Here is a 26128-nt window from a genome sequence, read left to right as displayed (position 1 = left end):
TTACTTAATGAAGTAGTGTGCTGTCTGTTGATATCTTTGTTTATTAAAGCTCCCGCTAAATGAAATTTGACTGAGGTATATAAAGTCTATAAATTGCACTATGCTTTAATCAGCACATGACATTTCATTTAAAATTAGTTCATGAGAATCAATAGGTCAGGATAGGTAACCCTCTTGAGACTGGATGCCAATTATGGGTTCAGCTGAAGTAAGCATCAGATATGACCATCTAATTATTTTTGATTCCCCCTTTTCTCTGAATTTGTCTTGTCTTTTTTATCCCTTGAACCTGTTTTCTACCACAATCCTGAAACAATTACTTGAAATCAAAAACTGTTAAATTCGTTAAACTTTTGCTTGAAAATATACTTAAGAATTCTCTGAATCTGAATGCATTTCATTATTCCCTAGAAGCATTTAATAAAACAATGAATAGAAGTGTCCTATTTTACAAAAGAATGAATTTGTTAAGATTGTTGTACATTTTTAAGTCAACATCCACAACTGGGAATTTAAAGTTTTTTTTTTTAATGTATTTCTATGTAATTTGGTCGATTCATCAGCCTTATTCTTTGTCACTGCAGCCATTTAAGGAAAATATGTTAACTTCAATAGTTCCACTGGTTTCATAAATAGTGTGTGTAACTCTTTAAATACTGTTTACAGCATCCTTCTGCACTGGGCTTTGTGATCTTCTCTTTCTGTAGTATGATCTTGCAATTTATTTTCCACTCTTTTCATCTTTGAGATTTCATATTTAAATGTGGCTTTGCTATCATAAGTATTATGATGATGGAGACCTGAAAGAAATATTTCTTCAGAGTAGACAATACCATGCTTTGTGGAAGATTTCCAGGACTATAAGATTGCCTTCATATTATTATTTTGGGCTAAACAAGAAACGACTTTGATGTTAATCAGAACTGTTATGTGATCCTTGTCCTTGTCCACAGTATTCCAATGGTGTAAAACCGACTGATTTAGTGTTATCTAAATTGGAATCTCTGGCTTGTGCTCATTCCAGTAAATTGGAATCCAAACCTGTGGTTCGTTCATTGGTTTTGATTTTTAGGTAGTTGATGTAACAAATTATGCTAACTAAACCTGCCCTGGAGTTTTCTTGGTTTGTTTGTAGAGGAAGAAGGTTCATTTATTCACTGTAAGCCAAGATTCTTAAATTCTAGGTTAGAGTTATGTATAAATAAAACCATGGCTCTAGCAGCAAATCACTTTTAGATGCTAATGATTTAATTTAATTTAATTTAATTTTAATTTAATTTAATTTCCAATTTATATACCGCCCTTCTCCCTGAGGACTCAGGGCGGTGTACAGCCAAGATAAAAAACATAGAATACAAATATTAAAACATTTAAAAATATATATAAATTTTGGCCCGAAAGTTAAGAATCACAAACTAATTAAAAGAATTTAAAAATTTCTTCTAAGCCAACCCGGCTTGCTGAAAAAGATGGGTTTTCAGGGAACGACGGAAGGCACTGAGGTTAATGATGTCTTAATTCAATTCCATGTTAGTAAGACATAATCAATATTGATCAACCAAAAAATGATTTTTAAAACCTTTTGCTTTTAATATTTAAATAAATCCATGGTTTCAGTCTCTTTTGTCACAATGATAATTATAAATATTTTATTTCCTTCCTTGACAAAAATGTGAGGAGGATATTTTAAGGAAATATTCTTGACTACCTAATTTGTCCCCAAATATCATAGAATGAAAAGGACAAGGTGTAAGAAACTGAGTTTAAACACCAGTTCAAAATAATACTGTAATAAACTCTTTCTGAAAGCATCAAGTTAAAATATGATACTAAAATATTGTGCAATAATAGTTACAAAAATAACTCATAACGCAAAAATAACGCAAAACAATGACAGGATTCCACTGAAACAGTTACTTGTCAGGTTTTAAACACTCCTTATATACGTCACCCATAAAAGTAGATACTATTTCAGCTCTTGCAGAAGGTGGAAGAATGAAGAGTTAACTCTTCTGCCACATGTAGGGAAGAACAGTCCACGGAGGGTTAAATTGCAGAGTCTAATGGAATAATAACTGGTAGCACCATCTGCTGGCCTACTTCCGCAGAAGGAGTCAGTATTTTTTAACGACATCTCTAATATTCACGCCGCCGATGCATTTTGATGCTTTGTGCATTCGTTTCTTTTGGTGTTTTGTGGGAAGCTGGCTCTCTGCTCGAGAGCTATTTTTGAGAGCCTGTCGGCCCGAGATGGCCGAGGGTGTACTTGTCTAGCAGAGGAAGGAGACTTAAATGCCAGTCCAGGAAAAAAAAAAAATGTTGATAAATCACAATGTGTGTTTGCGGAAGGCTGTGTCTGCCTTGGCTCTTGGCTGGCTTAAATAGGCCATTCAGCAATCTTCTTTCAATGCCGTTCCCCTGAACGCAACCTACCTCCTCGGGTGGTGGAAAACCCGAGGGCAACCTTTGTCTCATGCCAAAAATGTCTTCAGTGAAGAGGCCAAGAGGAAGGGTAAGTGAAAGCTTGAATGAGTGGGAGGAGGAGGGGTTCTTTGGGCTAAAAGGCTAATGGGATTGAATAACCTTCCTTATTACTGGCTGCTGCTGCTACGGGAGTCGTGCCTGTATCGCCATCTTGAGCTTGTTGCTGTTTTCTCGAATCTGGGTGATTTTTGTTGTAGCTCGCTGGCCTTGAGATGGCATTTTATTGAGCTATCATAAGCTTTTTCCCTGGTGCCGCAGCGCTGTGGGTTAGGGCTTGGATGAGGCTCTTATAGGAAAAAAAAATGTATCCAGTGAAGCGAACTGGAATTGTCCTGAAAATGCACTTGGAAATTCCTGACTTTCCCCTTTGCTGTAGTGAGAGGCACATTTATGGGTGAGAACATAACATAATTATTATCTCTTTATCTGTCTCTCTTTCTCTTCCTCTTTTTTTCTCTCTCTACTCCCCCTCCCCCCCCTGTTTGGATAGGAAATTCTTTCCATTCCTTGCATTGTGCTTTTTTAAAAACTGTCTTCCATGCAGTCTTAGAAAAGCTACTATAATTGTTTATGCTGCAATCAGGCATTTCAATCTGGGTACGTTTAGAAACAACGGTCAAACAAAAGGGACTGTTGAACTGCTTCCTGTGAATCAGCTATACATGAAATTTTAAACAAAGGGTATTTTCATAACTTATTGATTGGGATCATCTAAGTGTAAAAGGCATAGCGTTGCAGTAAAAGTCTATTCGACCCAAATGCCTTGTGTCTGAATGTAAAACAATGCTTTATGTACAGATTATGTTATGACGTTAACTTGTGTGTTATGTAAGTGTGTGGTTTTTTTTTCTTGATGCTTCATCGGTACATCATTTGACATCTTTAACTTCACTCAGTGCCTAGAGCAGTAGATGATGTACTAGTGCTCCTTTCCCTGGAGTTCTTTATACTACCGTATCCTGCTTGTTTCAAAGAAGAAAAAGTGTTGTTAAGAAATGTTGTTACTCCATTTAAAAATGCAAGGGAGAAGGCAATGAGAATAACTAAGAAGCAGTTGTACAAAAAATACATTAAAAATAACCTTTGAATTTTTGTATGCACAGCGATGAAAACATGAGTTGGGCCTGCAAGAGGTAAATTTGTGACTCAGGTGAAATAGAGCAGAAAAGAAGGAAGCAAAAATTAAAATAGAGAATAAAGATAAATGCAGTTGCAGCAGGAATGCTACACTGGCCCACCCACAATTGTGACTGAAGACTGGAAACTAGACCCTTGTCTAGAAGGCTGCTGATCTTCTGTTGTGCTCTGAATCTGTGCACACTCACTAATCCCCTAGACTCTGAAGGTTTCAAGCCCTGCACATTTTATGCAACAGAATTTTCAGATTCCAAAGTCAAAAATTGTAAAACCCAAAATATGTTTGGGCTTCATTGTTTTGATTTAACGATTTGCAACTCTGCTACCTTTTATATTTAAGTATGACTACCTTTTGCAATGGAGAAAAATACTTAAAAAAACATCGTCTGCCTTTAACATGTCGATGCTTGTTTTTGTTTTTACTGCACAAAATAAATCAGGCCTCATATGAAGTCATTTTCTTGCAACTGAAGTTAGATAATCCTTTCCCCCCCCTCCCCCAAATGTTGCAGAGAAATAATGTCAGGAATATGATTTCTACCAATCCCGCTTTTATGATTTTTTTGTCATAATTAAATGATCGTTTAAAAATGATTTTTAGCAAATCTGTGATACGATTCAAACGCTTTTTATTGAATCTGCATGTAAGTATCGGATGTAGTTCTAGATGTCTAACATTAGAAACAGCTCTGGCCTCCTGATCCTATGTGGAGGAAATAAGATGGGAACAAAATATCCTTTCACTGCTGGAAGAGGTTTTTCCTCTTAATGCAGTGAGTGAGAGACGAAGTTTTAAAAAGAGCCGCCAGAAAAGAGATGAGATACTCCTAACCACGCTTCCCTTCTTGGCTGATTCAGGTATGGAAAGCTTTGGAGGTGTCAAACAATCCACTGCTTTTCCTCACCTCCATCCACTGCAAATGACTTTGTTGAACTGCGCTTCTAAACTTGGAAGTAAGCAAGTCCCTTAGAACACATTTATTCTGCGTAAATGTGACTAGAATTTTTAATTCAGTGCTGGAATCACTCGCAGGTAGTCCTTGACTTAACAACAGTTCATTTAGTGACTGTTCAAAATTACAGTGCCACTGGAAAAAAGTGACTCACAACCGTTTTTCACGCTTACGACCTTGGTAGCACCCCCATGCTCCTGGGATCAAAATTCAGACGCTTGGCAACTGACTCGTACTTACGACTGTTGCTGTGTCCCAAGGTCACACGATCCCCTTTTGCAACCTTTTGACAGGCAGAATCCATTGAGGATGCCAGATTCACTTAACAACCGTGGTACTAACTTAACAATTGCAGTGATTCACTTAACAACTGTGGCAAGAAAGGTCATAAAATAGGGCAAAACTCGCTTAACAACAGAAGAAATGTTGGGCTCAATTGTTGCCAACCTGTATTTGGGAGCAATTTCTGTTGACCATTACTTTGAGTTCCACGTAGATAGCTTGCCCTGAGATTTTGACTACATCCGTAGTTTTATCTAAGACGAGTAACCTATATATTTTTTCCCCTTGCAGCCCCCCTCTGCCAAGAAAGCAGATGGTCCTGGGGTATACGCTAAGCTGCAGAATACCCAGGTGAAATCAATGCTCGAGAAGAAACAGAAGAAAAAAGTGGAATCCGAAAGCAAGCAGGAGAAAGCCAATCGCATCATATCCGAGGCGATAGCCAAAGCAAAAGAGAGAGGGGAGAGAAACATCCCGAGAGTCATGAGTCCAGAAAATTTCCCAAGTGTTTCGGCAGAGGGGAGAGAAGACAAAAAGGGGCGAAAAGCTAAATCCAAACCAAAAGACAAAGAAAGCAGGAAGCCTAAAACTGGCTCTTCCAAAACTAAAGAGAGGGCAAAAATTGGGTAAGTTGGCTCAATGCCCTACCCGTCTATTTTTGTTTTCAGTAGGACTTTAATTCAGGTGGTGATGATGATGATGATGATGTGGATGATACAACCAAAACAATGTTCAAGATTTGAAATAGCGATGAAAAATTGTATCAGCGGTTTAAAAAGTAAATACATTCTACAAATGTTATGTTGACTAAGCCTGTAGCCCAGTTTTGAACTATTCAGCGCCTGGTAATTGCAGGAGGATATAAATCTAGTAATAAATAAATGTTTTATATCCAAAAACAATCAGGTTACAGAGGCAAATTGAGTTGAGAAAGAATGATTGATGCAACATTACCCAGTGAGCTCCATGGCTAAAAAGTGGACTTGAACCAGTCTTAGTCCATTTTTGCAAGATAGCCCAAGTGACTATGCTTTGAGTAGGCACCTCCATGGTTGTTTGAGGCCCACAGACATGGATTTGATCTGTGTAATCTTAGGTGGATTTCAGAATTATGAGTCATGAAGTTGGCAGGATGAATCATGTGCGATATGGAAGCTTGCCAGCATGGTCTGACTGCGGCAGCTGTAGTTTGATGATTAAGGGACACTTGTTTTATTAAAAAAGAAAGGGAAGGATAAAAGATGTGGCTTAAAGCATGTTTTCAGGTATGGATTTGTCTGCTGATTGTTTACTTTGTCTGTAAATGGATTTCGTGAACTACTCGAAGGGCACGTCCACGCAGCCTGCTTACAAGTAGCACAAAACCCAGTTTCCAGTTGCCTCCATCTCATGCCCGCTGCTGAAGTTGATTCTCTAATGGAGGAGTGGGGAACTATGGCCCTTTTACGATTTGTGAACTTCAATTCCCAGAATTCCTCAGCCAGCACGCTCAGGAAGCAGAAGTTCACAGACCATAAAAGCGCCATATTCCCCATTCCCTGCAATAATGGAAGTAGCGTTTTTCTCCAGGAAAACAGAAGATTATTTCTACAATCTGTTTAAATTCTATTTAGTGTTTTGTTTTTTGACACTGGCATTCAAAATCTTTATGGGTCTCACTTGGTTTAAAAACATCACCTTGATTTCCGAAGTTATGAATACTAATTATTCATATATTTTAAATTAGCAGTACATAACCTTATAACCTTACATAAATGTCACATGCATGTTATTTAATTCAACATCCAATTATCGTATAACGAGAGCATTCTCTATTGCAAATTAAAAGTTGGAGAGATACATGATTCTTGGGCCATATGGTTTGATGACTATATGGATGCTCCCTCCCACAGGAGATGTACATTTGAGACTCTCTTTAAGGAACTCAAAAGTGTAGTTCAGGCTTAAGATCTTTTGTATTAAGATTCTGCCCTGAAATCTTTCATGCTCGTAAAGTTAGAAAGTTGAATTGGGTTGTGTCTTTTGCTTCTTTGCTTGCTTGTTTGGTTTTAGGTGCTCTGTGTCTAGAAATAATTGAATGTTAAAAGAGGCAAAATTCATAAGCTTGATGAATTGTTGCTTAACTCTAATATTACCTGGCACTTCATTAACTCAGGTATATAAGTTTATCATTTAAAACATTAAAAGAAAGAAACATTTCTTTCTTTTAATGTAGTGCAGCTAAAATTGAGCCAGTTACATATCATGATTTTTTAAAATTATCTTCCAGTGCAGTGTTTCTCAACCTTGGCGGCTGGACGATGTGTGTACTTCAACTCTCAGAAGTCCACACATCGTCCAGCGGCCAAGGTTGAGAAACACTGTTCCAGTGGCTAGCCATATTTACATGTGATAGATAGGCAGGCAGGCAGGCAGGCAGGCAGACACATAGTATAAAAATAGATTATATATGATATTCATTTGCTGCAACTACAATATATATATATATATATATACAGTATATAATTCATATACAGTATATAAGGCCGAATTATGCGGGCAGCAGGGCGAAAGGTCTCTTCTAAAGTAGTTTTCAGTTCTGCATGATGTGTAATTATCCAATCTACAATATGTAAAGTATGCATCTAAGGACATCTCTTTATCTAAATTGGGGTTGGATTGTAATCACGTTGTGAATATTTTAAAAATGCAGTGAAAAGCAGCACTTGTCAGATTTTAAATATGGAAAATTATATGTCTCTGCAGCCCTCTGATTAAAAGCAAGAAGGGATGAGATTAATATTGCTCTCTTTTCTGTAACCTTTTGAGTATAAACGCAGAAATATAATTAATGCTGTTGCATTAGAATATAATTTCCCCCTACATTTATGAAGTTATCAGTTGTTAGTAATGAAATCATTTCTATGTTACTTGGTTATCTGAAACCCAAACTGTCAACCTGAAATGTTATGCTCTGCTTACTCTAGATTTTGAGTAAATAATAATAATCATATACAATGTACATCCATTACATTTATTTTCATTTCAGTGACTTTTATATGTAAAATATTCAGTGCTTCTAGGAGCAGACAATGATTTCCTCCTTCAATTTTTTCTCCACAAAATAATGCTCCTACCCTGTTTCCCCTAAAATAAGACATCCCCTGATAATAAGCACAATCGGGTTTTTGAGCGCATGCACTAAAATAAGTCCCCCCCCCCCCCACCAAATAATCCCTCCCTGAAAATATTGAAGCACTTGCACAGCCGGTCCCCAACATTTCCTCTGGTTAGGGTTAAGGAGACAGAGCTGGAAATCAGGTAAGACGGCAAGAGGAGCCCCGTCTTGCTCCACGTACCCCAAAATAATAAGACATCCCCGAAAATAAGGCCAAGCACTTATTTCAGGGTTCAAAAAAATATAAGACAGGGTCATATTTTCAGGGAAACACGGTACTAGCAGGCATTAAAGTCACCAAGCAGTCTTAATTTTAATAATAGTTGGAAAAACGTTTTTAATAATAATAAGAAAACTTTGTATGCAACTTGATGTTCATATTTCCATCCTAGTTTGAGTCTTGTGCACTGGTAACCACGTCTTTTGTCTCAAAACAGCAAGCTTATTATTACACTGGGTAAAAAACAGAAGAGAAAAATTGATTCCTCAGATGAAATGTCAGATGCTAAACAGACAACTCAGCAATCTTTCAAAGACGAAAGTTCACAGGTATTTTTTAAAAAAGCAGTCTTCTTTTTGTAATAGGTATTAACTCAGGGTCAACCTGTCTTACCCCCAACCCCCGCCCCCCCCCCCCCCAAAAAAAAAGAGAGAAAGAAAATGATTGCAAATGATGGGTTAAGGTTATGTCCTTCTTCCTATTATAGAAGAGAAGATCGAATCGACAAATTAAAAGGAAGAAATATGCCGAAGAAGGTGAAGGAAAGCAATCTGAGGAAGAAACCAAAGTTTCTGTAAAAATAAAAAAAAATTCTACTCCTTTGCCTGCTGAGCAACCTTTACAATTATTTGTAGTAAGTAAAATCTTAACTGTGCAATTCAATTCTTGCAGTTCTCCTTATATATAAGTTTGAGGGACAGGTTTGGGGGTTTCTCTACCTAGGCAACAATGATTACAGATACATTTTGTCAAAAATCATTTGTAGTGTGATACTGTAGTCATCACCTCTTGTGTTGCACTAGGGAGCCCCAGTATGATTTCAGGAACAACACTGAGAAGCAGCCAGTTATATTGAGTTATCTATAATCCCACTTTGGTGAGTACTAGGTGTATGAGAACAATACATGGTATATTGTGCGCTGGGTGTTCTCTAAATCCTTTTACTCAAAGGACCTTTTGTGGGCTGCATGCACAATGCATACACTTAGCTATTCCACTGCTGTAGGGGTTGTCAGAATATCCTTGTATTGTCAAAACAAAATATATGAGTATCTGCCTAGTTCACTGAAAGGAAGAGTACAAATATAACTTTGTGTCAAGGATTTTATTTGCCATACTTATTGAATCATCAGGTGGAAACTGTGAGTCAATCCTAAAACACACACACAACATTTTAGTTGCTAAGTAATTCCTTCCCCTCTGGCATCCCCGATGGGGATAATTCTTGTATGATTAAAACGTCGTTCATATTTTCATCTAAACAGGAGAATCCAAGTGAAGAAGATGCAGCAATTGTAGATAAAATTTTATCTTCCAGAATTATCAAAAAAGAAGTGAGTAAAATTATGGAGGTATTCATGAATTTTTAAATTCAGAATTAAAATAAAATGTGTAAATGCATATTAAACAGGATCTATGATGTACATTTTCAGATTCCTGGGACTGCGTCAGTAGAAGCAGAAGAATTTTTTGTTAAATACAAAAACTAGTAAGTATTGCCGTTAAATTGCTATTTTGGTTGACTACTTCATCACATCTAATTAAAATCATAAGTCTGTATGAAGGAGTTCTACATTTTGGAGTGTTTATCCAAATTAATAGCATACCTTTGTACTTGTAATTTGTGTAATTTTGTAATTTTTTTAAAAAAAAAAGTCAGGCAACTATAGAACAGAATTGTCCTTGGTTCTGAAATTCCTTTGACCATGTACAACTGTCTCAATATCACACTAGCAATTAGCAAGTAGAAGGAGAATGTTTTATCCCTGCTTATGAGTCAAATCCATAGCTTGGACTTTCCTATCCTGTGCATGTTGTGGTAGAAATCTAATTCTAAAATAAGGGTGCACTATTTTATGTATGCCCTTTGACTTCACTCCAGAGTTCAAGAACAAGGAAATAAATGCTCTAAATAAAATCTCTAGAACGTAATTCTAGCACAGAGCCGAACTTCACTTTTCGTTGCACAAGTTGTCTTAATGTCGTAAAAGCTTACATAAAAGCCTGTGCTTGCAATAATACGGTTCCACGCCCTTTTGTAATGCTAGCTCCTACCTCCACTGTGAATGGGCTACAGAGCAGCAGCTTTTAAAGGACAAAAGAATCCAGCAGAAAATCAAACGTTTCAAGCTGAGGCAAGCACAGAGAGCCCATTTTTTTGCAGATGTGAGTATCTATAAAATTCCACCCGGAAATCTTGCTAAACCAATTAATGTATTGATTGCTGGGGCTTTATACAATTTGCTCTTTGTCGTGTTATAGCAATGGCCCCCAACCTTTTGGGCACCAGAGACCGGTTCCGTGGAAAGAGGTTTTTCTGTGGACCAGAGGGGATATGGTTTTGTGTGCTGCCTGCATCCCGCGGATGGGGCTCTACTTGTTTACCTGGACTGGTTTCTGGCATGCCACAACCTCCACGGACCGGGAGTTGGGGACCCCCTGTGTTATAGTTTGGGTGTTGTTTTAGCAAAGAACATATTTGCGCTGTTCATTTTTAGTAGTCAAATGTTATAAATGGATTTTTCTTTTTAAAAAGGGAAGAGAACAATTTTTTCAAGGCATGCTATTAATAATTTGGGTACAGCCAGTAATATGAATCCATCACAGTGCATAGCAGTCTGTATTTCAAGCTCGCCACTGTGTTATCTTGTTCAGGTAAATAAAGTATACATATTTATAACTCTATTTTAATTTTTAGATGGAGGAAGAACTTTTTAATCCTGATTATATTGAAGTAGACCGGGTTTTAGAAGTCTCCTTTTGTGAAGATAAAGACACTGGAGAGGTATAATTTGAAAAAAAACCACACCACTCCTATATAAATCAAGGGCTGGGAAACTAATGCATGTATACACTGATATGTACTTGACCCATATATATATATATTTATTTTCAGATTATTAGTTCTGAGCTATAGAAATAAAATGTAGGACAGATTAAATAGGTAAATAACAAATTTAATATTCAGAACATCCAAGAACTGAGCAGTAAGAAAGAAAAATGATGGGGAAAGGAAGCTCAATGCATCTAATGAAGACTTATACTCAGTAATTATACATGAGAGCCCTGATGGTTGAGTGGATAACCCAAGTAATTTTCCCCCCCACTGCAGCATGTTACTTACTATTTAGTAAAGTGGTGTTCCTTGCCATACGAAGACAGCACTTGGGAATTGAAAGAAGATGTAGACCAAGGAAAAATAGAAGAATTTGAACAGCTGCAAGCTTTAAGGCTTGATTCAAGACGATTGGTAAGAGAACTAGAGATAACTAACCATTCTACTGAGAAATATTACTAGAAATAGTATCATGGGGTCTGTTTGAATTGCAAAAAGCAATCCCAGCTCCTTCAGAGAAGTAAAATATAGAAATCTCTTGTCAGGTCTCTTGACATTGAGGATAAGACAAGGGTTGGGTTGGGTTGGGTTGGATTGGATGGAATTGTTAGAGCCTGAAGCCTGATGGTCGGTCATCTGTCTGTCTGTCTCTCTCTCTCTCTCTCTCTCTGCATGATGAAAAAAACAAAAACTCAGACTAATTTTTTATACATTATTCGTATAAATGTCCCAGATTTACAGGGATATATTCTTCATAGTCCTTCCCTCCCCCCCCCCCCATCCCATACATTCTTTGCTTTTTTTTCTTCAAGTGGATAATTTCAAAGACGTTTCATTTTGTATTTTATTTCCAAGGATCGCCCTCCTCCTAATTCATGGAAGAAAATAGAACAGTCCAGGGAATATAAAAATGGCAACCAACTCAGGGAATACCAATTAGAAGGTCTCAACTGGCTTCTTTTCAATTGGTATAATAGGTATGTTCTCTAAACCAGTCAAAGCAATGTTGATCTTATAGCTGCTTCTAAAGTAAGTTGAAGTATTCCTGGTTTGAAATACTGTCATATGCACCAAAAATAATAAAAATGGGATATGATTAAAATTGGTACACACAGGATAAGATTGAGCGGCATAGGCATAGGAAGCAATCAAGGGAGACATATGAAATTTTCTTTTAGTCACATTTTACTAACTCTGAAGTCTTTCCAGCCATTTTTACAGCACAAATTCATCCCTACTGTTTAATTACAGCTAATAGCTATGCTTCAAAATCTAGCATAGATATTTTATTCTAACAAATCCATTCTAGTCTAGTCTAATGAAGAAAAGGATTAAGGGCGACATGGCAGCAGTCTTCCAATATTTGAAGGGCTGTCACAGGGGAAGAGGGGTCGACCTATTCTCCAAAGCAGCAGAGGGTCAGGGCCAGAAATAATGAATGGAAAATCATTAAAGAGAGCTCCAACCTAGAACTAATTGGAATGCTTGCCTCAAGAACTTATGGGTGCTCCATCCCTGGTGGGTTTTAAGAAGAGATTGGACAGCCATTTATCTGGAATTGTATAGAGTTTCCTGCTTGACAGGGAGTTAGACCAGAAGACCTCCAAGCTCCCTTCCAACACTGTTATTCTGTATTTCTGTATATGTTCCGCCCGATGGCCCTACCAACAAGTGTACTTGTGTTTTCAGACAAAACTGCATTTTAGCAGATGAAATGGGCCTTGGCAAAACCATCCAATCGATAACATTCCTCTATGAAATCCTTCGGAACGGTATAAGAGGACCCTTCTTGATCATTGCTCCGCTTTCAACCATCACCAATTGGGAGAGAGAGTTCCGCACCTGGGCCGATCTTAACGTTGTGGTCTATCACGGAAGCATGATTAGTAGGCAAATGATCCAGCGCTATGAGATGTATTTCAGGGATTCACAGGTAATTTTCGGCACTGAATTCTACACAGTAAACATGGCGAGTGGATGTATCGTATTTTTGGACTATAAGACGCATCGGAGTATAAGATGCACCAAGATTTTGAAGAGGAAAACAAGAAAAAAACAACAACAGGTTTTGGCCTCTGTGCGTCCGGTTTTTGCCCTCCCCGGCCCCCAGGAGCACTCTGCAGGCCTCCCAAACCCTTTGCGCGCCCCGTTTTTGCAAAAATGAGCCTGTTTTTGGTGAAAACGGGACACGCTGGCGGGGTTTTGGGAGGCCAGAAATGGCTGTATTCGGTGTATAAGACACACCAACATTTCCACCCTCTTTTAGTGGGGGAAAAGTGCGTTTTATACTCCGAAAAGTACGGTATATGTATTGCATAGTGTGGGGGTCTCCAAACCTGGCAAATTTTAAGACTTGTGGACTTCAATTCTCAGCATGGCTGGCTGAAGAATTCTGGGAGTTGAAGCCCACAAGCCTTATAGCTGCCAAGTTTGGAGACACCCCATTCCCCTGGTATAGTGTATTTGTTTTAATGTGACATAGATGATTTTTATGCACTCGAGAAAGATATAAACGTGCTGAAAACCTGTAGAATTGTATTTAGACGTATCTGATTATGCTTCCCAAATATATCTTGAGAATTTAGAGACACTTAAATAGAGATAATTTATATGATCTAATCTGGGTCAGTCACCAGGTCCAGGGGTTTAGTCTTCCGAGCTTTTAGATTCATGCTAGAACCCATCCTCAGGGAACTACCAGAATGTGTGCTTTGGGCTTGTCTGTGCCTAATATTTATTTGGTGCCTGGTTGTGTGTGGCTTTTTGGTTTGTTGATTGGTGTGTTGATGTCCGCCTGTTAAGTCGCTGGCTGTTCTTTCCTTGTGCTGCCAAGTCCTGGCTCCTAAGTACCCGATAATTTTTTTATACCAACTTCCTTTTGAATGTTTGGTTTCTTTCTCTTGTATATCAGGTTATATGTGCTGCAAAAGAGAGTGGTTTTGGCATGTAAATTTTGATACAGTTCTTAATCAGAGGGCAACCTAATTTAAAAAGCTCTCTTGCTCATCCAGCCATTAACTTCACTAGCAAGATGCAATGAAAACTGGGAAGTTTGCAATAAGGTTGCAAACTGTTTTGTTTTCATTTATATTCTCCCAGGGCCGCATCATTAGGGATACCTACAAGTTCCAGGCCATTATCACCACTTTCGAAATGATTCTTGGGGGCTGTCCCGAACTCAATGCAATTGAATGGCGTTGTGTTATCATTGATGAAGCACACCGATTGAAGAATAGAAACTGCAAACTTCTGGAGGGACTCAAACTCATGAATCTGGTGAGTATTCATTTTGTAATGTAATGAGATATGACTCATATCAAGAAAGATGAATACACACAGAAGGTAGAATGCTAAACTCCAGATCAAGGAATATATTGGATTCTTAGCTTGAGTTGGTTGTTTTATTGTTGCTCACTTCTTCTTTCCAAAACCATAATGTCCTTTGGGAGCTGGAATGCTCATGAGTTGGATTTACACACCCTCAAAAGATTTATTGTTATTTTGCAGTTTACAAATCAGGAAGGGATGTGTGTTTCTACCTACTTAACTTTATTTTATAACTTTGTCTCTATATAACTTTAATAATACCTTGAATCTCTATGTTTGCAGTATAGCTTAGATTCTCTTGACCTTTAAACTCATTAAGTCATCCTTTTTTTTCTTTTTTCATGCCATTTTGTTGCTCAAAACGTATTTTGTGATCATTAGCGTAAAATGAAATTATTTAAAAGCAAAAAAAATTACTGAAATAACTATAAATTGGCATTTGTGTAAATTTATAAATTGGCATATGAGGCTAAAACATACAAAGAATGATTGCAAGAATTGGCTATGTCTAGTCTAGTGAAAACAAGAATTAGGGGTGACATGATAGCAGCGTTCCAGTAGGTTGCCACAAAGAAGAGGAGGCAACCTTTTCTCCACAGCAACTGAAGGCAGAAGAAGAAGCAATGGATGGAAACTAATCAAGGGGATTAGGAACTAATGAGCCTTGGTAGTACAGTGGTTTAAAGCACCCTGTTATTAACACAGCTGCCTGCAATTACTGCAGGTTCGAATCTTACCAGGCTCAAGGTTGACTCAGCCTTCCATCCTTTCTAAGGTAGGTTAAATGAGGACCCAGTTTGTGGGGGCAATAAGCTGACTTTGTATAAATATACAAAAGTATGAAGGTTATTGCTTAACGCATTGTAAGCCACCCTGAGTCTCCGGAGAAGGGCAGCATATAAATCAAATTAAAAAAAAAAAAAAAAAACGAGAAATGTCCTGATAGTTAGAACAATTAATCAGTAGAACAGATTTCCTTCAGAAGTTGGGGTGCTCCATCACTGGAGTTTTTAAGAGGAGACTGGACTGCCATTTGCCTGAAATTGTATAGGGTCCTCTGCTTGAGCAAGGGGTTGGACTAAAAGACCTCCAAGGGCCCTTCCAACTCTGTTATTCTGTATTTTTCTCTTGTCATTCCAGTTAGATCAAAAGATGGTTTATAACTTCTTGTCAAATGTATTTTGCATACATCTTTAGGAGCATAAGGTGCTATTGACCGGCACACCCCTGCAAAACACTGTAGAAGAATTATTCAGCCTTCTTCACTTCCTTGAACCTCTGCGATTCCCAGCCGAATCTACATTCATGCAGGAATTCGGAGACCTTAAAACGGAGGAACAGGTATGAATCTTTCTATGTTAGGCTGTTAAGATTCACCTTCATGCACATTCAGAAACTAGAATAGGATCAGTTACCCATTTCAATACAGGCCAGTAAATTCATTCATTCATTTCATGATCTCCCCAGCACACTTTATAGAATGTCACAGTTATTCAGGAATGTAACTACTTTTACTTTCTTGTGGTTCTTGTTGTTTAATTTCAGTTATGTAAATATAAAGAGAATTTGGCAGAAAAAATTATGGGTAGAAAATGTGAGTTTTTATATGTGCAGACTCCTAGTTTGTGGCAAACAAATAGGTTGCCTTGGGTTCCAAAAGCTACCTCATTTCCACCCATAGGTGGAACACATCTAGAAGAGTTGGTTTTCACTGTGGTTTCTTTAAATAGCAAGATTTTGCAACCTACAGTATCCAGATTTCCTTTCAGTTTCAGGAAGTGATTTGGCAAGAGTTTTTCAGGCTCTTGCAGTACAGGTAGTTCTCAACTTATAACTAAAATTGAGCCCAAAATTTCTGTTTCTAAGTGAGACAATTGTTAAGTGAGTTTTGTCCCATTTCTTAAGTGAATCACTGTAGTTGTTAAGTTAGTGACACGGTTGTTAAGTGAATCTGGCTTCCCCATTGACTTTGCCTATCAAGAGGTCTCAAAAGGAGATCACATGACACTGCAACTGTCATAAATATGGACCAGTTGCCAAACATCTGGATTTTGATCATGTGTCCATGGGGATGCTGCAATGGTCGCAAGTGTGAAAAACGGTCATAAGTCACTTTTTTCAGAGCTGCTGTAACTTTGAATGGTCACTAAATGAACTGTTGTAAGTCAACGACTACCTGTATATGGAACTAATTGCCTGAATCTTTAGTTCTCTTTTTCTGTGCTGGGTTATCCATAGATAGCAGTCATGGGACTACCTTCAAAATTATATTTTCTGTATCTAATAAATCTTATTAAAAAAATTATAAATGGGGGACTGTTACCAAAAAGTGCCATCAAGCAGCCCTTTTAGCTTTGAACCTTAAATCAGCTTTGCGTAGTGACCGAACGGTTTGTAAATTCTAGTTCTTTGGCTTTTAGTTAGTTATTTATGTTTTATGTAGGTGCAAAAGTTGCAGGCTATTCTGAAACCGATGATGCTAAGAAGACTGAAAGAAGATGTAGAGAAGAAATTGGCTCCCAAGCAAGAAACTATTATTGAAGTGGAGTTAACAAATATCCAGAAGAAATATTATCGAGCTATTTTAGAGAAAAACTTTGCATTTTTGTCCAAAGGGGCAGGGCAAGCTAATGTGCCCAACTTAGTTAATACCATGATGGAACTCAGGAAATGCTGCAATCACCCATATCTTATCAAAGGTAGGTATGTTTTTTTTTAAAAAAAAAAAACCCTTTTTTATTTATTTTAGGCCTTGTTCATAGTGAGGTCGTCACCGCTGACTTTAGAATTAGGATCAATTCCTTAAAGACTCCTTAAGAATCCATTTGTTTACAACCCACTTAAAAAATGTTGCTCTATATAACATTATACGTTTCTCAGTTGAGAACGTAACAGCGGTGATTCACCTGACAGTTTCCATGAGAAGCATTCATAAAGGTGTCAGAGGATGGTGAACAGCAGTAAATATTTCCTTATGCTAATTGTGGAGGATTTATTGCTCTGTTTCCGACATGTGCCTCTTACGCAACCCAGACCAAAATTGTGCAATGTTTCTGTACTTGGAAACAAAAGAACAACACAAATTGGGTTTTCTGCTTTTCCTGAACACAGGAGCTGAGGAAAAAATCTTAGGAGAATTTAGGGAAACCTATAGTCCGAGTGCTCCTGACTTTCACCTGCAAGCAATGATCCAATCTGCTGGGAAACTAGTCCTCATTGACAAACTTCTTCCAAAAATGAAAGCAGGAGGCCACAAGGTGCTTATCTTCTCTCAGATGGTCCGTTGTCTTGATATCCTGGAAGATTACTTAATACATAAAAGGTGAGCTTTCCTTATTGCAAACACCCATATCGATCTCACCGTATGTGCTTGGCTAACCTGCTGAGCTGTGCATGAATATTCAGCTGTGGAATTGCCTTTAAGGCTAGTGTTTCTCAACCGTGGCAGCTTGAAGGCACGTGGATTTCAACACCCGTAGCTTGAGTTAACAAGCCAACTGATTCTTAAATATTGTTGTGGTCTGCCAGCAGCCCGCGGAGCTAGCAGTGGAGTCGGACAGTGAGGAGGTTGGGGAGGATCATGGGCCAGTGGGGCCAGGGCCATCTGGGAGTGATGCGCAGATTCCGGAGCCTCCAGAGGCTGACAGTAGAGAGGCAGAGGAACAGGAGTAGCCTGTTCCTAGTGCATGCATGCGCAGAGCTGCCAGAAGGCAAGAGCAGCTAAAGCAAAAGGGACAACTCAGGAGTAAGGCCAGGAGATGATTGGCCCCTCCCATAAGGCTTAAAAGAGCAGCAAACTCTTGGGCTCTTTGTAGGAAAGCAACGTTGCTAAATCTGTTTTCCAGTTGGTATCTCTTGTTTCTGAACTTCGTGGGGCTTTGCCAAGAAAGGCCTTTGGCAGGGTGCCAAAGAAGATAAAGGTTTGTGATAAGCCCAAAGGACTTTTTCTGAAGGATTTGTTTTGGAATTAATTTGGACTGGAATTAATTTGAATTAATTTGGACTGGGAATGAAGTAATTCTCAGCTGTTATAATAAAACAGTTTTTTGGGGGGACCAATTGTGTCTTGTAATGACTAAGTGAGCCTGGGTCACAACAGATATCAAATCTTAGATACTTGATCCGCTGAAGTCTTAACTCATACCAACAGAGCTTTCTTTGAATTGCTTCCTTTTTTTTTTTTTTTTACACTTCAAAGGTACCTGTATGAGCGAATCGATGGGAGAGTGAGAGGAAACCTGCGCCAGGCCGCCATTGATCGATTTAGCAAGCCGGATTCTGATCGGTTTGTTTTCCTTCTCTGCACCAGAGCTGGCGGATTAGGCATAAATTTAACAGCGGCTGATACTTGTATAATTTTCGATTCAGACTGGAATCCTCAGAACGATTTGCAGGTATATAACATGTCAACACATCAATCTTAATTGTGCTGCAGGAAATTTAATCAGTTAATTATGACAGGGTCTTTTTTGATGGATTTTGATGTCATGTCTCCTTAGGCTCAAGCTCGTTGTCATAGGATTGGCCAAAACAAAGCAGTGAAAGTCTACAGGCTGATAACAAGGAACTCCTACGAAAGGGAAATGTTTGACAGAGCAAGCCTAAAGCTCGGCTTAGATAAAGCTGTCTTGCAGAGCATGAGTGGCCGAGAAAACAGCGTTGGCGGCGTATGTACCCTTTGTTTCATTACAAAAACTAGAAATGCACCATATTTTTTGCTCTCTTTATTCTCGTTACGATTCAACCATTTTGCAACAAACTTGAGTTAGATGGTTGACTATCTTGAACAGAGTAAACATTGTTTGTTGGGATGTTGCATTCCGTCCTTAGGCGTCTGACTTAAAGGAGAGCCTACAAAATACAGCTTGGGAATCTTGGGTGGTTTTTAAAAAAAAAAAAAAAAAAACCTTAATATTTTATTATGACACAATATGACAAACACATAACATACAACATATAAATATATCCTCTTTTTAACCAATGTTTCTTAGTGTTCTTCTTTCCGTTTTGTAATGAATGGTATGAATGGCTTGAGACTAGATATAAAGAACAATAAATACAGGGGAGAATCTAAAAATGTAAAATATGTATATAACAAATATATAGAAATGTATAAAATTAAGGCTGTTAGTGTTTGAAAATACAATGTAACCAAAGAAAAAGGGAGAATGAAGAAAATGAAGCAGTAAGAGGGATCGGGGGGAAAGGTACAAAACGGCATGGTTGGGTTTTATTTGTAGTGTCATGGCTAAAAAACCCTATTCTGGTATTCCTCAACTTACAACCATTCATTTAGTGACCAATCGAAGTTACAACAGCACTGAAAAAAGTGATTTATGGCCATTTTCACACTTATGACCATGGCATCATCCCCCTGGTCAAGGGATCGAAATTCAAATGTTTGGCCACTGACTCATATTTATGACGATTTTAGCATCCTGGGGTCATGTGATCCCCTTTTGCAACTTTTGACAAGCGAAGTCAATGGGGAAGCCAGATTCACTTAACAACTCTGTTACTAACTTAACTGCAGTGATTCATTTAACAACCATGGCAAGAAAGGTTGTAAAATAGTGCAAAACTCACTTAATAACTTTCTCACTTAGCAACATAAATTTTGGGCTCAGTTGTGGTTGTAAGTCGAGGACTCCCTATATTAAAATAAACCAGAATAATGTAATGCTTTGGAATATTTCCAGTAAAGATAGAAAGAAATTGTTTTTATTAAATTCCATATATGATTAAATGAAAAATATTTTTGTTACACAAGACCATGAGTAAACAAAATTATTTTTCTTCCTCTTTTAAATGTATCCAAATCCTATTTCTTCAGATTCAGCAGCTTTCCAAAAAGGAAATTGAAGACTTGCTTCGAAGAGGTGCGTATGGCGCCATTATGGACGAAGAGGATGAAGGCTCTAAGTTCTGCGAAGAAGATATTGATCAAATCTTGCAACGCCGCACAAAAACAATCACAATTGAATCTGAAGGGAGGGGCTCTACATTCGCTAAGGTAGTTACAAACTGTTCAGCAAGTATTAAATGTGCCTTTTTTACAGGGCACTAAGAAAATTCTGTGAGCTCAGAACTGCCCTGACGTTTTTAAAGATCTACAGAGTGTTTCGTTTTGAATTGTTTTGAGCACAGAATGGTTTGTTTTGAATATTTTGGTAGTATTTAAGCTCAAGAACACTCTGTTTGTTGAGCTTAAAATTTCCAAAATGTTTGGAACTGCCTGTTTTGTTTTTAAACCCCTAGAGCTGCACTCAGAATGGGAAAAGCTTTATGTTCAAAAAAAAAGTGAGGTGTTAACTCTAAATAATTCCGTGTGGCTAATTTGAATCCATTACAGAACACTTTGTATCAAGTGTAACTAACAATTGATAAAAGTATCTGATCCTGCAAATGGGATTCATTCCTAGCATTAAGATACAATCTTACCTAATTCTCCCTGTCTTAAAAAGAATTATTATATTATTATATGTTGTTCGTTATTTCAGGCTAGTTTTGTTGCATCTGGAAACAGAACAGATATTTCATTAGATGATCCCAACTTCTGGCAAAAATGGGCCAAAAAAGCTGAAATAGACATAGATGCCATCAGTGGTAGAGTAAGTATATTTTCAATGAAATTTACTAGTATTTTTGCTGAGTGACCATAGCTAACTTTATGTATGAATGTATGTATGTATGTATGTATGTATGTATGTATGTATGTATGTATGTATGTATGTATAATAGCTTTGAGCATTTTTTTTTTTACAAATAATAGTATTCTGACTAGAATATGGTCTACTGCTTTAATTATATGCATGTTTTGTTTATAAAACCATCTGAAATGAAATGAACTTTATGGAACTTTTGAAGAGCCAGACAGATTTAAGGGAAAGGCATGGATTAAATATACTCTTATCCTGGTTTATGTAGGCTCTTGTAATATTCTTTATATAACCATAAAGCTTTGGAAATTTGAGCTTTACGAACCAGTCTGCCTTAATCTGCAGAGGTTTTTCAAATGCACATTTATTTATATTATGCAGAATAGCTTGGTTATTGACACCCCAAGAATTAGGAAGCAAACAAGGCCTTTTAATGCTACAAAAGATGAGCTTGCCGAGTTGTCTGACATTGAAAGTGAAGGAGAGGATAAACCAAAACTTAGAAGACCGTGTGATCGCTCCAGTGGATATGGGAGAACAGAGTGCTTTAGGGTTGAAAAAAACCTGTTAGTTTACGGGTAAGATTTTTTTTTCTTTTACTCTAGAATAGTATAAGAAAAATGCGCCTTTTTAAAAAGAATATTGTCTCAGTTTACCCTATTTTTTCTGATGTTTGTGGTTCCAATAATGTAATTTAACAAAATAATGTAGCGTTTTGTAAGAGTAGATTGTACAGATCACAAAACTTCATTATTCAGCAAATACTGAAATCAAGTTATATGGTCCTTGGTCATAGACAAAAAAAAAATCCAGTTCATATTGCAAGGTAGAATGCAGAGAATTTAAATAGTTTAAAATTTTTCAGATAAGAGTTATTCAGATCTTTGCATCCTTAATGGTATCCTAATGAGTGATTGACAACATGAATTGCCAATCCTGTCATCTCTTGATAGAAATGATGGATTCAGAATATGCATTTAATTAAGAACACTGGGCATTAATGCATAAAAAGTCATCTGAAATATGTCGCTTTTGTTTCAAATGTTCAAAATTAAAATGAAATAGGTGGGGTCGTTGGAGAGAAATTTTATCGCACGGGCGCTTCAAGAGACAGCTAAACGAACAAGACGTGGAGATAATTTGCCGAGCCCTGCTAGCATATTGCCTTGTCCATTATAGAGGAGATGAAAAGATTAAAAGTTTTATCTGGGATCTTATTACGCCGACTGAGAACGGGCAGACGCGAGAATTACAGAATCACTTAGGTAAGCCTCTTTTGAAGGATATTATTGCTAGCAAGTAAGCAAACAAAAAGTTCATTTTAAACCAAGAATTTATTACTCAAACGCGATTCTAATAAACTGTAATTAAAAATGTAAGTCCCTGCCTTCTATTCTTATTTGGCCTAGGTTTGTCAGCCCCTGTCCCCAGGGGCAGAAAAGGAAAGAAAGTTAAGACCCAAACAAGCACATTTGATATACATAAAGCCGAGTGGCTTCGCAAGTACAATCCGGAACATTTGTTGCAAGATGATGGGTATAAAAAGCACATAAAACACCACTGTAATAAGTAAGTAGCACTGTAAGACTTGGATTATTATTAATATTATTATAAGTAATCGTGAACGTGATTTTAAAATATATCTTCTAGAAATACAAATAAATCCTTTTACTAAACCTAATGAGTTAATTAATGTTGGCATTTTTAATTAAATAGGTTAAGTGTTAATGATAACGATTTTGTTGAGTCAGTAGCTTCTCCATGTGTAAGTATATCTTGAAATGGCACTAAGTAAGAGAAGGAGAGAGAGAATTAGGATAGATAATTTGGGAGAAATATTCTACTCATTCAAGACCCGTTTTGAACTCCCAGTTTGGAGGCAGCTGATAAATTTTCATACTGCCATCTATTGTCTTTAAAGCATTAGCAGAGAGCATTATATAGGCAGAAGCGCTCGTATTTATATATTTTCAAAAGTGGTCCATTCATTTTCTGGATTTAATGAACCACAATTGGTTTAACTTTTCCCTTCAGGCTTTTGGGTAATGTCTCAAAATATCTTGACTTTATGTGTCTATTCAACTGTTTAAGTTTAAATACGCAAAGAAAAAAACCTATTCAAATTATATTTTAAGGATTTTTTTTTTTAAAAAAAGGCAATCTAGAATCTTGCCAGGGAAAATTAACCAAAATTGTGTGGTGTTGGTGGATAAATGATCATAGGACATTGTTGGTCATATTTTCATATGTATTTTAAATTAAGAATTCTTTCAAATAAAAACGATCTGAATGTTTCAAACAGATTTATATTTATCTTTACGTGCATATATAGAGTTTTACTTCGAGTTAGAATGCTGTATTACTTGAAGCAAGAAGTCATTGGTAATGAATGCCAGAAAGTTTTTGAAGGAGTTGATGCCAGGTAAATGATACTAAATTTGTTTTATTCCTTGATCAAAATTAAGTATCGTTAGTAGCTTTTGAATTAAGGTGAGTTTTAACAGAACTTTTGATGCTTTTAATTTAAAATTTAGATATTTATATATGTTGTACACATTTCTGTGTTGCGTAAAAGTTTATATCTCACGATGGGAAGACTTAACACCTGCTTTCTGACTAAACCTTTCAGTGAAATTGATATTTGGGTCCCGGAACCAGACCACTCTGAAGTGCCAGCCGAATGGTGGGATACAGAAGCAGATAAATCTCTATTGATAGGTGTTTTTAAACATGGTAAGCCATAAGGACATTATCTGCTTGTTTGCTTTTTGGTGAACTTTGACTTGAAGGTTATATTCAGAATACTTTTCTTTCCAGGCTATGAAAAATACAACACAATTAGAGCAGATGCCGCCCTTTGCTTCTTGGAAAGAGTGGGGAAACCGGATGATAAGGCCGTGGCTGCTGAGCAGAGAGCAAATGATTATATGGATGGGTATGGATTTTTAAACCACTTTTGAAAGCCAGTTGCCATTTTTAGCGCCCACGCTAATACTATCCGATTTAGTACCCTGTTTCCCCCAAAATAAGACATCCCCTTATACTAAGCCTAATCGGGCTTTTGCGCTCATGGCAATAAGGCCAAGCGCTTATTTCAGGGTTCAAAAAAATATAAGGCAGGGTCTTATTTTGGGGAAAACATGGTAATTAATCTGATTCATTGAGTATTGTCTCATCCATTTATGATATACTTTGCAAAACAGAAGGTTTCAGGACCATAATCTGTTCCTCACAAGGTTATGATAATTTGAACAATTTAGGTGTGACTTCACCAAGTGGCCTTTCTCAAAGAACACAATTTCAAGAACAGAGTAATCAGACGATTAGAACCAAGTACTTGCTAGTACTTGCTTTTTCCTGAAAATAAACTCATTTTATCATTCTCATTTTTTTTAGTAATTAAACGATAGTTACTCGTTTTCATATCATTTACACATCTGTGTTGAATGTGTTTCTTAGGGATGTAGAAGACCCAGAATACAAACCAGCCCCGGCCTTGTTTAAGGACGATATGGAGGTAACACATTTTCACTTCGTCATTCAATTTGTTTCTTTACAGTTTGGGCAAATGTGTTTGAATCTGGATGGGGAGGAGCAGGTTAAGGCTGAATCCAAGCAAGACAGAATGGCTCTGGGTTTGCAAGCCATCCGACTCCAAGAAGACTCCAAATTTAATTCTGGATGGGATTATGCCCTTCCAGTACTGAACTAGTTTATAACTCCTACTGGATTCACAACTCCTACTTGAGTGGCTATTACGGCTAGGAGGCCCTTTTCATTGCTTCATCTGATGTGACAGTTGTGACCTATCCTAGAGCGGGAGTCTTTGCTCACAGTCACTCAGGCTTGTAATAGCCTCTCGGTTGGACTACTTCAGTGTGATCTCCTTGGTGCTGCCATTGAAGAGTATGCACAACTACAACTGGTTCCAGAATACAGCAGTCCAAGTAGCTATGGACTCCTATCATTACTCCCATTTAACACCAATGGTGTGGAAGCCCCACTGGTTGCCAGCCGTCTTTCAGATGCAAATCAAGATGCTGGTTGCACATTTAAAGCTCTCTGAAGGCCTGAACATCTGTGGGAGTGCCTTCTCCCAATAACATCTGCCAGCCAAATAAATCAAATAGAACTGATTTTCCCCCTCCTCTGGAACAGTATTTTCCCCAACATTCTTGTCAGTTCTGTGCCTATAAACCCTGTAAATAAGTACACTAAATATATATTTATAGGGTTCTCAATCTTACCCTTTGAGGCTACATATTTGTCTTGGTTAACTATATTTGGTCAACTGTATTATTTACAATTACATTCATTGTTGTATTATTTGGTTATATTTGGTGAGCTGTATTAATTACAATTGCATTCATTTCATGTGATGCAGTTATTTTGTGTAGAGAAATCACGAGTTTTGTACAGAGGGATCACGAGTTTATGTTTAAATGAGAGTTGTCAGTCATCCATAGTTAACTTTTAAGTTGCTGCTGCTTTTGATGTGTTGAGTCAACTTCAAAACGTGGCATATATTGCAACTGAATTGCGCTTCTGTTCATTTTGCATTCTGAATGTTATTTCTTAGGATGATGCCTCATCGCCAGGAGATCTTGTAATAGGAGATGGAGGTAAAATCTCATGGTTTTAACTTTCTACTTCAACAATTGCGCTTCTGAAATGCAACCTTCCACTTTGTTTGATACTTAATGTGGTAAACCAACACCAATTATTATAGTCATCTTTCTCAATTACAGATGGTCAGATCATTGAAGGAGACAAGCTTTACTGGCCAACTCAGTCTACCTTAACAACACGGTTGCGTCGTCTCATAACAGCATATCAGCGTACCAGTAAGAGCAGGCAAAGCCAGCCAATTCAAGCACCATTTTCTGTCCAGGCTTGTGTGATGCCATCTGCCTTTGAAGAAGCTGTTTTAAATCCAAAAGTGGCTGCCAAAATTGAAAGACAGCAAAGGTAGGCTATGATTATTGCAGATCTCAAAAAGTCCTCTGATGTCTCCAGGCTATTCTGGGAAAACGGTTCATTTGTGATCAATGTTCCCCTTCGCCCTTCCATCTA

General features: G+C 37.5%; 1 protein-coding gene across 8 annotated transcripts in view; it reads left to right on the top strand.

The window, feature by feature from the left end:
* The window catches only part of CHD9 (chromodomain helicase DNA binding protein 9), a 53964-nt gene that overhangs the window by 14551 nt on the left and 13285 nt on the right, over positions 1–26128 (top strand). For 5 of the 8 annotated variants that reach the window (XM_087876967.1, XM_034426495.3, XM_034426496.3 and 2 more), the window contains exons 5-31: positions 5148–5482; positions 8451–8562; positions 8721–8867; positions 9499–9567; positions 9667–9722; positions 10282–10399; positions 10932–11018; positions 11346–11483; positions 11925–12046; positions 12759–13002; positions 14169–14345; positions 15594–15737; positions 16840–17095; positions 17508–17718; positions 18595–18790; positions 18896–19063; positions 20230–20409; positions 20897–21007; positions 21437–21633; positions 22121–22320; positions 22465–22624; positions 23388–23477; positions 23685–23788; positions 23873–23990; positions 24515–24572; positions 25635–25677; positions 25804–26023. In XM_087876967.1, the coding sequence (XP_087733093.1) occupies positions 5148–5482; positions 8451–8562; positions 8721–8867; positions 9499–9567; positions 9667–9722; positions 10282–10399; positions 10932–11018; positions 11346–11483; positions 11925–12046; positions 12759–13002; positions 14169–14345; positions 15594–15737; positions 16840–17095; positions 17508–17718; positions 18595–18790; positions 18896–19063; positions 20230–20409; positions 20897–21007; positions 21437–21633; positions 22121–22320; positions 22465–22624; positions 23388–23477; positions 23685–23788; positions 23873–23990; positions 24515–24572; positions 25635–25677; positions 25804–26023 (4061 nt within the window). Of the gene's footprint in view, positions 1–1992; positions 2513–2567; positions 2879–5147; positions 5483–8450; positions 8563–8720; positions 8868–9498; positions 9568–9666; positions 9723–10281; positions 10400–10931; positions 11019–11345; positions 11484–11924; positions 12047–12758; positions 13003–14168; positions 14346–15593; positions 15738–16839; positions 17096–17507; positions 17719–18594; positions 18791–18895; positions 19064–20229; positions 20410–20896; positions 21008–21436; positions 21634–22120; positions 22321–22464; positions 22625–23387; positions 23478–23684; positions 23789–23872; positions 23991–24514; positions 24573–25634; positions 25678–25803; positions 26024–26128 lie in introns of those variants that run through there. The other 3 variants (XM_034426500.3, XM_034426499.3, XM_034426501.3) reach the window with 2 other exon arrangements.

Source organism: Pantherophis guttatus, chromosome 11, assembly GCF_059756535.1.
Source record: "Pantherophis guttatus breed Tessera chromosome 11, ASM5975653v1, whole genome shotgun sequence".
In the NCBI taxonomy this organism is placed as follows: Eukaryota; Metazoa; Chordata; class Lepidosauria; order Squamata; family Colubridae; genus Pantherophis; species Pantherophis guttatus.
This window is presented reverse-complemented; position numbering and strand designations above follow the sequence as displayed.